At 39.8% G+C, this 14,412-nt stretch overlaps 1 protein-coding gene across 4 annotated transcripts in view; it reads right to left on the bottom strand.

Moving 5' to 3' along the window:
* LOC111965341 (CRACD-like protein) overlaps positions 1-12,040 on the bottom strand; it is a 34,082-nt gene extending 22,042 nt beyond the window's left edge. Inside the window, exons 1-2 of one of the 4 annotated variants that reach the window (XM_023989461.2) lie at positions 11,852-12,040; positions 11,461-11,527 (exon numbers count right to left, since the gene is read on the bottom strand). Coding sequence is in view for 3 of the 4 variants with exons in the window: in XM_023989457.1 (XP_023845225.1) it covers positions 5,825-5,874 (50 nt within the window). In the remaining variant the exon portion in view is untranslated. Of the gene's footprint in view, positions 1-5,824; positions 5,888-9,982; positions 10,290-11,460; positions 11,528-11,851 lie in introns of those variants that run through there. The other 3 variants (XM_023989460.2, XM_023989459.1, XM_023989457.1) reach the window with 3 other exon arrangements.
* Between the last annotated feature and the right edge of the window lie 2,372 nt (positions 12,041-14,412).

Genomic DNA, 14,412 nt, shown 5'->3' with positions numbered 1-14,412 from the left:
ATCTTTCACCCCTGATCCTAATTGAGTATTAGGCCTACTTTTGAGATTGTAATTTTATTTATTTTTTCTTATAGATATCAAAAGCAGAAATCCATTGGGGAAATGGAAAGACTTAGAATGAAGTCTTTGCGACCATCACAAAGAGAAAAGCTTTGGGAGAAATGGAGAAAAAGGTTTAGAACTGCTTAACTTACTTCAGTAAAATGTTATTTCATGAATAAATTCATAAAAAAAAGAAAAAAAAAGAGCATTAGAATGATTTACATGTTCACTTTTTAAGCATTGTTGTCAGGTGATTGAACACCAGAATTTTCTTCACTTCAAACCTATTTTTATTTAAACTAGGCAAGTCAGTTAAGAACACATTCTTATTTACAATAACGGCCTACCCTGGCTGACGCTGTGCGCCGCCCTATGGGGCTCTCAATCACTGCTGGATGTGATGCAGCCTGGATTCGAACCAGGGACTCCTCTTAGCACAGATGCAGTGCCTTAGACCGCTGGCCACTCGGGGGCCCAAGTGAGCTTTGACATTTTACAGCACAATGTTGCTTAATGTTCTTTTGTGTGTGTTTTATTTGAAGTATTTGATGTTCTATAACAGTGTGTATTTGACAAAATATACTTTAAAATAATAAAATCGGACTGCTTCTTTTCTTTCGTGCTATGTTAAGACATCATGTCCTTTGGTGTGACATTAGAAATTGTAGAATGGAGAAACATAAATCATAATGGAACATGTGGCATGCGATCTCAGCATGCCCCATGAGCAGATTTGTAAAGTTTGTCCAAATTAAAATGTAACCCATCCCCAATTTGACTTTGCCTTATTTTACAGAATTTCCACAAGGTAATACAGTGTGAGATGACAAGCAATTGCTCATACAAATTACATAGTTTATATTTTAAGCATAAAAGTAAGACAAATTTAAGGCTCAAATGTATAAAACGGTTCATAAATCAACCATACATTTGAAATATTCAGACTTAATATCACCACTATTATTTTTAAACTGTTTTTATGCTTAAACATCAAGCACCCAACTATAAATCATGCTGAGAAAATCCAGAGGCAGTACTGTCTCATGGGAATAAGCAGCTGCAGTGTGTACTGTACTCCACTTCCTGGTGTGACAGGATGCTCGCAGCAGCTTACAGTATGTGTGTCTGCTGTTACTGAATTCCAAGTACTTTTGAATCTGATATTTTCAATAAACATGGCAACTTCATTACCCAAGTTATTTTGTAAGAATATCATATGCAGAACTCCAGACAGAGCTAGATGTCACAACAAGCATTTGGTTACATTAGTTTGAGTTGTTTATTTCAACAACTTTAACACCTTTACATTTATGAACATACATTAAGGCTTCCTCGTTCCTTTGGGAATGCTAATAGCAAAACAGAAAACTAGCTAAAGTTACTACTAGACAACATTGTCTGAGAAAGTAAACTGTCAAGTCCTTGGTTTCTCAACTGAAGCTACAATATTCGAGTTAGAGATTCCACACCAGCGGGAACAGAAAATATTTTGGGCATCTCAGATTTTTCTGGCAATTCTCACATAGGAACGTCATTGGGAGGAAGCCTGTTTAACAATCTTTTTACATTTTTATTTTATTTTTGAAAATCATGATGAAAGTGGCCATTATAGACCCTTTTTAAACCAATAAGCCTCTTGTAAGACCATGTAATCCATGAACTGTACATGACAGGCAACATCTTGGTGTCATTATACTCCTTATTGGGTGCTCTAAAATATACACTATGTCTTGACTCTGAAATACATTTATTCAACATTAAAGATATTAATATCTCAATACTACCCGTTTTGATTTGGATCATTTTAAGAAATATTGTTTGGAACAATATACTAGTAAAACACACTTCCAGAGTAGGCTCTATGCTAATTCTAAATTTGATACATTTTATGAGCACCACCAACACAGTGAATGGGAAATTGATTCAAAGGGAACTCCCTTTGCTGAATGTGTAATCCTAAAGTAAAGCTGTGTTTGGTTAATTTCTATGTATAAAATGGGTCATATCATTAAAAAGTACCAGAGAGGCCACTCTGGAAGTTAAGCAAATTCAAAAAAAGGTTAGTTGAGATACTTTTAATTTCATAGGATCCACATTAGCGACAGTTAGTCTTACTGGGGTTCGACACATAACGAAAGACATTACAGACAAAAGGCTTTACAATTTACATACATTTCAAAACATGTAGCGTGCGTGTGCACTGTATGTGTAACTGATGGAGGCAGTCGGAAAGTACTCAGACCCCTTCACTTTTTCCACATTCTCTTACRTTAAGCCTTATTCTCAAATTGAGGRAAATTTATAATTTTACACATTTTCCTCAATCTCTACACAGTACCCCATAAAGACAAAGCTTATACAGATTTCCAAATTTCTTAAAAATAAAAAGATACCTTATTTACATAAGTAATCAGACTCTTTGCTACAAGACTCGAAATGGAGCTCAAGTGCATCTGGTTTCCATTGATCATCCTTGAGCTGTTTCTACAACTTGGTTGGAGTCCACCTGTGGCAAATTCAAGTGATTGGACATGATTTGGAAAGGCAATGCATGTCAGAGCAAAAACCAAGCCATGCGGTTGAAGGAATTATCCGTGAAGCTCCGAGACATATGTGCCTTGACACAATCCTCAAAACATTTCTGCAGCATTGAAGGTCTCCAAGAACAGTGGCCTCCATCATTCTTAAAATGGAAGAAGTTTGGAACCACCAAGACTCTTCCTAGAGCTGGCCAAACTGAGCAAATCGGGGGAGAAGGTCCTTGGTCAGGGAGGTGAACAAGAACCTGATGGTCACTGACAAAGCTCCAGAGTTTTTGTGAAGATGGGAGAACCGTCCAGAAGGACATCCATCTCTGCAGCACTCCCAAGCAGGCCTTTATGGTAGAGTGGCCAGACAGAAGCCACTCCTCAGTAAAAAAGCACATGACAGCCTGCATGGAGTTCGCCAAAAGGCACCTAAAGACTGAGCATGAGAAACAAGATTATCTGGTCTGATGAAACCAAGATTGAACTGGCCTGAATGCAAAAGCGTYACATCTGGAGGAAACCTGGCACCATTCCTTCGGTGAAGCATGGTGGTGGCAGCATCATGCTGTGGGGATGTTTTTCAGCGGCAGGGAGACTAGTCAGGATTGAGGCAAAGATGAACGGAGCAAAGTACAAAGAGATCCTTGATGAAAACCTGCTCCAGAGCACTCAGGACCTCAGACTAGGGGTGAAGGTTCATTCTTCCAACAGGACAAAAACCAAGCCCAAAGCCAATACAATGCAGGAGTGGCATCGGGACAAGTCTCTGACTGTCCTTGAGTGGCCCAGCCAGAATATCTCTGGAGAGACCTGAAAATAGCTGTGCAGCAACATTCCCCATCCAACCTGACAGAGCTTGAGTGGATCTGCAGTGAAGAATGGGAGAAACTCCCCAAATACAGGTGTGCCAAGCTTGTAGTGTCATCCAAGAAGACTCGAGGCTGTAATCGCTGTCAAAGGTGATTCAAAGTACTGAGTAAAGGGTTTCAATACATTTGCAAAAATGTCTAAACCTGTTTTTGCTTCTTCATTATGGGGTATTGTGTACAGTAGATTGATGAGAGAAAAACCAATTTAAATACATTTTAGAATAAGGCTGTAACACAACATTTTCTTGGGAAAAAGTCAAGTGGTCTGAATACTTTCCGAAAGCACTGTACATACACACAAAAAGTAGGTCACATTGATGCGCTACATGAGATTGGAGTTCCATTCAATCATGGCTCTGTATAATACTGTACGTTTCTTTGGATTTGTTCTGAACCTGGGACTGTGAAAAGACCCTTGGTGGCATGCGTGTCAGTGCTGTGTGTAAATTGACTACGCAAACAATTTGGAATTTCCAACATTTCTTATAAAAAACAAGTGACTCAGTCAGTCGTTCCACAACTCTTAGCCAAGAGAGACTGACATGCATATTATGGATATTAGCCCTCTGATTACAATAAATCATAAAATGTGCCRCTCGGTTCTAGGCCAGCCGCAGCTTAACTAGGTTAATCTTTGCAGCACTTGACCATATGACTGGATAATAATTATTAAGATAAAACTAGAGCCTGCAGGACTTGCTTTGTGGAGTGTGGTGTCAAAAAAGCATAACATCTCTTTATCACGGACAGACCTCGCCCCATCTTTTACAACCATTGAATCAATACGTTTTGACCATGACAGTTTACAATCGAAGGTAACGTTAAGTAATTTAGTCTCCTCAACAGTCACACCTTTTATTACCAGATTCAGTTGGGGTCTAGAACTTGGGGAATGATTTGTACCAAATACAATGCTCTTCATTTTAGTGATGTTCAGGACCAGTTTATAACTGGCCACCCATTCTAAAACCGACTGCAACTTTTTTGGTTTAGGGTTGCAGTGAATTCACTAGCTGTGGTTGATGACTCGTACAGTGTTGAATAATTAGCTGTTAGAACCAGTAAAGGCCACTTTACCATTCTTGGGTAGTGGAATGACTTTGGCTTTCCTCCAGACCTGAGTACAAACACTTTCCCCTAGGCACAAAATATATGACATTATGACAGACTTTATAGCCACTCCTACCATCCTTAGTAGCTTTCCATCTAAGTTGTCAATGCCAGGAGGTTTGTCATTATTGATCGATAACAATCATTTGTCCACCTATCCCATACAAAATTCTACCATTTAATTGCATTTCTTTCATTATTTGTTTCATGCATGAATAAGTACTCCAAGGTTTTCCTTGGAGTACTTATTGATCTTGGCTTCATAATACAGTTTCTTCTTGGAGTTTACTCACAATTTCTCAATTTGACCAACAAATATTTTTAACAGTCACAACAAAATATTTTGTATGATCTCTTATACACTATTTTAGGCCCAGCTTTTGGAAACCTGGCTTTCCTGGATATTAATGTTGAATTTAAAAAGATGCAGAATCACCACATACTGCATATTTGAGAGAACACTATAAGGAGTATATTGACACCAAGATGTTGTCTGTATCATGTACGGTTCACAGATTATAGGGTCTTACGGGAGACATGTATAGGTCTAAAAAGGATTCATTCGTCATGATTGTCACCAACAACAAAAAATGATAGAAATGTAAAAAGCATGTCAAACAKCCTTCCTCCCAATGAAGTTTATATGTAAGAATTGCCAGAACAAATCGGAGATACCAAAAATATTTTCCGCTCCCGCTGGTGTGAAATCGGCCAGTTGAAAAATTCCACAGCGTTCGTCAGGCGACAAAAGCAGCACAGTCGTTGACTTTAACACATGAGAGCAGAGAGAGGCAGAGAGAGAAATCTGATCTAATGAGCCTGACTTCTCTGGACAACTGCCATCTTTACCATTACTCTCCCATCTGATACTGCCTATTAATTTCCTCTCATACTCTGAGGAAATGTTCCCAATCGCTGCTTCACAGATGAATAAAGCTTCAAAAGATAGAGGCATTATTACCTAGGTGGACAATGTGACTGACAAAAACCACCACCAACACAAAGACACATACATTTACAACACAAACACCACCCACAGTTGATTTAGACTACAGGACAAATTAGATTGACTGTGTGGACCTGTAGACCAAAGCGAATCATACTAGTTGTACTTATGAACTGCATTCTGGGGGGAATATGCCACCTGGGGTTGTCACAGTTAGCCTATGGACCATAACCTCCCAGGGTCTGACCACGTGACCAACCCGTCACAAACTACTCAATGGGGCAGCATGGTTCAGAGGCAGCAGGTTTCAGCTGGGCTAACGGACTGACCTTGGACTGCCTCCAATACTGGCCAGCARCGATGACGTCCGCCGTTTCATGTTTTAACTTTTCAGGGGGAGTTGAAAGGGAGGAGAGAGAAAGAGAGAAATGGTGGAAAGGAGCAGCATTAAATGATAGAAACAAGACTGTTAGATAAACAAACCATTACTTAGATGAAAAAGCATTTGAACACAGGCAGTTATGGGGAATTTAAACAGATGAGTCTGCCAATTCCATATAAGGACACAGCCAGGTTTGAGTATTGTTTTTGTACTGGAGATCCCCTATTTCAAAGTCAGATGTGAGGAGTCACCTATGTTATGCAATCAAGGATTAGAGGATAGCAACTAGCAAGGTTTATGAGACAGACAACACCTTGATTATAACTTTCACACACACTCTTCAGCAGAGTCAGTAGAAAGCCATCTGGTTTTCACATCCAGACTCTAAATCCACATTTGCTGTGCTGAACATATTGTGCGATTGAAGCCTTAGTGTCCTTTGAGACTTTTCTTGTCAACATCCAGGATACTTCTAATATTTATGGAATAGGAAGTAAAGGCCTCTATTTTAAAGGTCCAATGCAGCAGTAATCAATATCCAATCATTCCTGGGTAACAATTAAGTATCTTACATTTTTTTTTATTGAAAACAATCACAGTAAAAGAGCTTCGCAAAGAGCAATTTCTCAAGCAAGAATTTTGCTACGACTGTCTGGGAGTGGAAGGCAAAACTGAAAATTTGCTGTTATTGGCAGAGAGGTTTAGGACTTTCTTATTKGTCTATTAACTAATTTACCGGTGATGTCACCAGGCTGGCCAAAACAGGCAGAAATTTCAGGCTGTCTATTCAAACAGAAACACACTTTAAAGTGCTTTCCCACTGTGCATACACTGGTTGAAGGAACATTGTTTCCACATAATTGCAATGAAATTATGCTGAGCCAAAGCTGAATAGACATTGTGCCCAGGGTTATCATGTCACAGTACTTCTCGAAACCTCAATGTGGAAATTTTATATATAAAAACACAGGAAATTCATGTTTGACTACACTGGAACTTCAACAAACCTAACGCAATGGCAAATCGTAGCGCACCGCAACTAAAAGAAAATACTAGACTCCCGTAAATTGCATTGCAAGGCACGTTCTCAATAAGCAAGATATAGCCTAGGCCTACCGTTGATGTGGTGTTACATGACTGAATCATTTGAATATGTTAGGCGGAGCAGTCTTTGGTAACCGGACAAGAGGAGCTCTTTGGAAATGGGGATGGATACAAGATGAATGGTGTACTCACTGCAGGTAGGCCTATGTGAATTGTAAATAATGCAAAAGCATGACGGCACAACCTCACGAGTAGACCATTTAGAAACCTTTTATTGATTACTTTTCCGTTACTGTGGAATTGCCCCGGCGTCTCAGATTTCTCACTTCAAATGCATGTACACTGAATATTTGACAAACACATTTACTGGAAGAACTGTGCAGATGTAAAGTTTGTACCGAAATTCTGTTACCAATCTCACTCAGTTTATATGCGCCAAACTAAGATTCAAAGATGTCTGGGGTGTCAGCTTTGACATGCCACAGTGAGTTTGAAAAAAATATATATTTTGGTTATTGAACTACAGGAAGTGGATTTACACATGGTAACATACTCAAATGAGGTACACCAAGGTAGAAAAATGCAATATTCTTTGCATATTTAGGTATTATTCTACAAATTTGGCTATTATTATAATGCACGCCATCACCAAACTTGGATGGTCTAGACCAAATCTACACATGATTGTTTCTATTTGGGTCAGTCAGATATTCCTATGTCAGACAACTTGAACAGATTTCCTAAATGAAACAGATTTTTTGCTAAAATCCTGGTGATTTTAGTCTGACCAAAAGTCCCATTTTTATTTTATTTTGCAAAACTTTGTATGGGGCAAAACAAATCACTCAGCGCTGGTTTGGCCCTGTAATAGAGTTATCCGTCTATGGAACCAGTGCAAACCATCAACTGGGTTAAAGAATTGATTACATTATCTTAAGTAGGGATGGGCTACAACACATTTCCACAGTTATGTTGAACACAAGAACCCCCTGAAACTTCAAGGTCTTCATGCCTATTTTTTAAAGGTAAAAATAAAAAGGCTCTGTGTGAATATAGTTACTGAACGGCAGTGCCAAGCAATGACACTGGGCGTTTTGTTTGGTAGTTTATACTTTACTTTCAACTGGTGAGAAAGATCTCTGGCAGTCTAAATTATACACATAGCCAGTGAAGTACTTAGGACAGATATAGATTGTGTGCAAGTAAAGTTAGTGGTGTGTGTACTAGGCCAGTAGCTCAACATAAAACGTTCATACTGAATGCAATGCGGGCAAACGGATCCCAATAATTTTCCTAGCGTCCATTTTCAGCCCTGGGCAGGAAACCATCTATTCCACAGAACTGAGTTTGTATCATATCAAGAGAGCCACAACAACCAAACAGGATATCCAATAAAACATAAGAGAAGTACAGTAACCAGGACATTCCAAACAAGGCTACCGCAGGGCAAAGCTGCCTGGAAGGAACTACTATAGTATTTCCAATGGGTGGAATTTAGGATATCATGAAAGGAAGTGTTGTCCATTTTATTGAAGTTGAACCCAACTTTATTTGCCATGTTGAGTGAACACTTTTCAAATGGGTGGAGCCCCTATACGAGGCTGTATTTCTAAAGTGGTTGGTCAGCTCGTCGCAGCACAGTTCTTCCTTACCAAAGATATTTCAGCTGTTGACGAAAACCTCACATACCTTAATGTTTGTCTAGAACCAGAGGCACAAAACCATGGAATTCTCTTTACTTCCGGTTTCTACATTAAAAGGAGTGACTAAGTCTGACTATGAAATGGGTATCATGAATTTACAAGTTGCATCAAGGGTGCATTCAAGGGTGCAATTAGACACCTGTCAACAAAAGGGTTAGGCTACACATCTGCCCCAAATACAAGGCGTACAGCAAGAAAAACATTCTGCGTGTGTGCACATGCATTAATCTAGTTTGTTAATCCAACAAGGAGAAAAAAAACATTAGGTGATAGCACAGTTCAAAACAGCCCTTCTTACTGACTTGGAGTATTAACATTAAACCAGCTCCATCTGGAAATGGTAAGGCTTCAACTGTCCAGAGAAGACTGCGTAAAAGAGCACAATGTGAAAGAGTGCAGGTGTCCCACACATCTTAGCGGAGTTGTTTACTTTAGGATGGTATGTTGTGTACTCTACTGTGCTTGGTATCCATACTGTATATGGTCTCCATTTCTAAGTCAGTTTGTGTGCAAGATGTCACATGAAAGCCAGTATTTAGCCAGACTGCTGCTATGAGGAACTTAGTTGGGACAGCTGACAAACCATGAAATGGGTGTTTGGGATGTGGGGGTGGATGGATGTGAATAAACCGTGGCAGTCAGTTACTCACTCTGGGGGAGAATAACTGATCCCTTTCAGGCAGAGTTACTGTTAAGTGAGTCAGTTCACAAGGTTAACAAAAGGGCTGCCTGGCTCTCACATTTTTTTCAATGAACTAAGCGAGTGGTCAATAAAGCTTTTATTGTCTTAAATGTCATGAGACCGAAGGATAAAGGGTTTCCACTAGATTCTACATCCACAAAGTCAAAACTGGCTATATCATGAAAACCAAAATTAGCTTTTTGGACTGAATTTAAGGTTAGGCATACGGTTAGCAGTGTGGTTAAGTTTAGGGTTAAAATACAATTTTAAGAAGACACGTTTTACAAATAGGTAGGGTTTATGACTTTGTGCATGTAGAAGCAAGTGACGACTAGGATAAAGGGGAGATCGTTCTCTGACACTGCAAACAAACAGCCCATATACAGAGTATTCACAATCCTGTCCACGCTACAGTTTCAAATGAACTATTCAGTCATATGCTAGGACTTGCAAAACCAATGCAGGCCTACTGTGTCCTAATATTAGGGTTAGTAAAATAATTATAGCCCTTATCTAAGACATACATGCACAACCACCATGTACTTTAAGCAGACTACCAGGGACACACTCATTTATGCTATGTTCCATTCAGATAAATGCTCTGGCGATAGATATGTTTGATATCCTGCCAGGGTCTGAGGAGATATATCTAACCAGAAAAGCAGAGCACACTTACTTCTTCCCCAGCAAACAGCCGTAAAATCCAGCCATGGTTTCTAGATGGGAATGTTCAAGCAATATAAATGGCAGCGGATTCCCTCTTTAGTACATCCTTTACCAGCTTGTCTGAGTGCTGGCACGTGGAAGTCCCTGTGCAAGCCCCAACTGCAATGTTGAAGGCCACCAGTCCACTACACACAAACACCCACCTTCTTAATGCACATGAATTAAGACAGAACGGCAGAAAGGGCAGCTGGTGGCAAGACAAAGATAAAGACACAGCGCTATCTTTGAGTGGAGGCTGCCTGCCCTCCCAGTGACTAGCCTACAGTGGGAGGAAACGAGTGTGAACTAACAGCCCGCCCCAAGCTGCTCTTCCCACCCCCATCCACCTCCCACTCCCACTCCCTCCCCGTCACATAGCTTAATCCCGAGCGGCAGCCTGCAGCTATTGTCTCAATCAGGCAGCTTACTTCCAGCCTATCTGACCCGTGTCTCTGTGATAATTAGGTAGGGGCGTCGTGGGGATTGTCCTGGCTGGGAACTCACTCATCCCCATCAGAAAAACAAAAATACACCAACAAACAGTGCCACCTTGCCATTGAGCCAGTCAACAGATGTCTAAATCTCAACCTCTAGGTTCAACCTTTGTGTCAGTCATGTTGGGATGTCAAGTCATATGACTAAGTAGAAATCAATATGGGCTATTAATGTACAGGTTTGATAATAGGCCTAATTCTCAGATAAGTATGTTATTGCAGAATGCCAACATGCAAAACAATACATATGTGAATTGAACTACACAAAGTCAGAGGTCCCTGAAAGTTAACTAAATAAACATGTGAGATCCGGGAAAGGATTTGGTAAAGCTCGATCAGCATTCAACCATAAAAAATGGCCAGATCTGCTCGGAACAATCCAAGTGGCCCATTTTCCTGGGAATAAAGAATGTGTTCATGTAAACAATCATCAACTCAAAATCTATTAACTCCAGACCTCTGAGGCTCCTTTTCAAAATTAAACATTTCCCTCTACCTAAAAGTGTAAACACATTAGAAGACTGTGGCCACAGACAGTGATCACAGCACTTCTACCCAAATAACTTTTACTCCACTAAATGGTATTTCAAAGGAATAGGGGGGGGGGGGGGGGATTACAAACATTGATAAAATACATAATTAGAATCAATACACGTAGCTTATCAACTCAATATATACCGTCTGGTATGATTATCAGTTTGTTAATTAAAGAGACTTTCCAGAGAATTGAAAACTACCTCATTTTTTAAACCTCCCGTTTTGGACTCGACGTGTAAATCAAATCAAAAGCTCATACATGCATAAACGATCTACAGTCCTCTCCCAGTGGAAAAATGCACCGAATCCTTACATTCTATCCTGCCATAATTTAGTGTATGAGACCTACACGCTCGTTCCTGTCGTGTTAGGAACACGCTCTCTGAGGCAAGTGGGATGAGTGGCTGCATGCGCTTACCATTACAAGAGCAAAAAAATACATTGAATGCGCCGATCAAATCCATGTATCAGATGTTAGAAAGCATCTGAAATTAGAAGTTAGATATATTAGACCTCGGTAGTAGCGGCATTTCTCTTTCAATGCATTTCCCTACAAACCGGAAAACGTTGTGCATCGTAGCCACACAAATACATTAGAAGATACATGTCTGATCATAAACACTGTGCTGACAACCTTTAGCTCCTAAATGGTGCCGCTGGTGAATTTTGGAATATACAGTACTTCACAATAGGCTAAGGTTTTTTTTACCAGGCGTGGGTCCATCTATTTATCCCGATCGCCATTCACAACAACACACATGTTGAAGCAAACTTTTAGCCACTTTTTAGACAAGAACATATCGGCCTACCATTCTGTTGTGTCAACCATCCAGCCATCCAAATAAAATAATTTAACGTGTCCACCTTCTGTCCTTATAAACGTTCACACAGATATTCCATGATGTGGGGTAATAATCAAACACTGCAGTTGATTGTCTGCGATCATCATTCATCACGTAAGCAAATGCTATATATAACCATTGCATGAGTTTCAAGGAGTAGGACGTTTGACGCTAATATATATAGGTAACTGCCAAAATAAAGGAAACACTTGAGTAAATGAGGGATACAAATACAAAGTATATTGAGAGCAGGTGCTTCCACACAGGTATGGTTCCTGAGTTAATTAAGCAATTAACATCCCATCATGCTTAGGGTCATGTATAAAAATGCCCAGTTGCCCATTATTTTGGCTACCATGGCTAGAAGAGACCTCTGTCATTTTGAAAGATGGGGTCTCAAAGGAGCATGATTTTTTTTATTCTTGTGAGGACCTGAACATTTGACCAACTGTGGCAATTTGTTATTCCCCACAATGTCAAACGCTATTTGTAGGTGGTTTGAAACTATTCTGGAGGCCCAACAGCCTATTATGACACGTTATGTTGGTGTTTCCTTTATTTTGGCAGTTACCTGTAAATAGGCCTATAACTTTTCCATTGTATAAAATGACATTATTACAATCGTTTGCTTGCCATACTAGTCACGGGAACTAGCCACAACCGAACTGTAGGAAAATGTTGATTGGCAAGTGGAATGATGTACAATGAGGTTGCAAAGTTAGTGGGAGGCGGGATCAGATCGTCACAGCATTGTCAAATGAGGTTGCGGGGTGAGCAAAGGGACACGTGCGCTGCAGGGGGCTCGAGAGCAATTACGTTACGACTTTGTATACAATTTTGCACAATTTATAGGGACTCTTTTTGTTTCTTGGGTGCTACTTTCAGAAGTACTAGCTAAAAAGTATACAAAACATCCAGAAAATCTCTTTAAAAAAGGTCCAATGATCTCAATATCAAATCATTTCTGGTTAACAATTAAGTACCTTACTGTGATTGTTTTAAATTAAAATGGTAAAAAATAAAACAAAAACAGGTTCTTAGCAAACAGCAAATTATTAAGCAAGAATTTTGCTAGGACTGTCAGGGAGTGGTCTGAGTGGGGAGGGGAAAATATAAAACTAGCCTTATTGGCAAAGGGGTTTGGAACTCTTATTGGTTTTGTAACTAATTTACCACCTAGTGATGTCACCAGGCAGGCCAAAACTCACCCCACCAAAACAGGCTTACATTTTCAAACAGCTCTTAAATTAAAAGGGTATTATCATTTTCACAGTATTGTTCCACCCTCAGTGTGGAAATATATATACACTATATAAAACACAGGAGAATCATGTTTTTGACTGCACTGGGCCTTTTAAGATGTCTACTGTACACCAATTGCAATCACAAGCAGCTTTCATTTTAGTATTCAAACATCCAGACAGACTACATCAGAGTAGAATCTCACGCATGGGAAATCTCCATTCATGCAAACTATGTGGACATTTGAAAAACACAACTATCATATATCCCTCTGGTTTTTAAAGATCGGAGGAATGTCAGTCAGTTTTCCTCCTTGAATTTTTTTGGGGGGTATTTCCTGAAACATTTTTTTCACTGCCCCTACAGAATCTCTTGCTTGCTTAGCTCATAACTGAGAAAGTATAGAAACTCCTGATAAGGTGAGTATGTACTTTGTAGTTAATTCATGAGAACTTGCAAAACAAATGTAAGGAGTGCTCAGTGCTTGAAAACACACCGATTGTCATCAACTTTGTGGTTCACCAAAATACTGTAGGGTAAAAGAACATGCTGTTTTCAACTCTAGATAGTTACTTATATAAACCTGAATTCTGACGAGTTAAATCTGTGCCCGTGATTGAGCAAGAGGCCCCTTTTCCCCTGTTCTCTCGAATCCCTCAACAGTTTGCTCTGACTCAAGTTTCTTTAGTCAACTCCTGCAGAGTACTGTTTCTTTTCTTTACAAAGTGCTTGGAATTCCTGCTAACATCTGGAACACATCTTCTGCGAGCAGTGAGCTCTCTGGCCAAAACTCTAATTAAGGCCATGTATGCAGAACTGTAAATAACAAAAAAATTATACCCCAGAGCTGAGCTAGGGAGTACCCCTAGCTGGGTGCGAGGGTGAGGCTGAATGTATCACAGATAGACAGGGATGTGTATACAGCAAAAACAACACAGTCCTCCTCTCCTCTCTGCCTGCTTTTGGTTATCTTATCATGGTGCTGGAAACCTTTCAGAGCTGATCCTTGAAATGACCCACTCTGTTCTCACACTCTCCACATGAAAAGGGATCCTGCTGGGTTTTACTGCTTGATAAAACTGCTAAAGGCCCTCTAGTCTGCCATTTACCTACAGTTGGGACCATTTTCATAAGGCATTTCTTACACTACAAATCATTTGCTGCAGAGTATGTGTGGGCGGTGAGGGCATGCGAGAATACATTTATCCAAGGATTTAATTGTATGGTGATAATCAAATAATTGTGACTTTAATTTTTTAAGTGTTTTGCTCTTCACCGTATCCTCA

This window comes from Salvelinus sp. IW2-2015, linkage group LG6.1, assembly GCF_002910315.2.
Source record: "Salvelinus sp. IW2-2015 linkage group LG6.1, ASM291031v2, whole genome shotgun sequence".
NCBI classification, from domain to species: Eukaryota; Metazoa; Chordata; class Actinopteri; order Salmoniformes; family Salmonidae; genus Salvelinus; species Salvelinus sp. IW2-2015.
The sequence above is the reverse complement of the archived record's forward strand: the minus strand, read 5'-3'. Positions and strand labels throughout refer to the sequence as shown.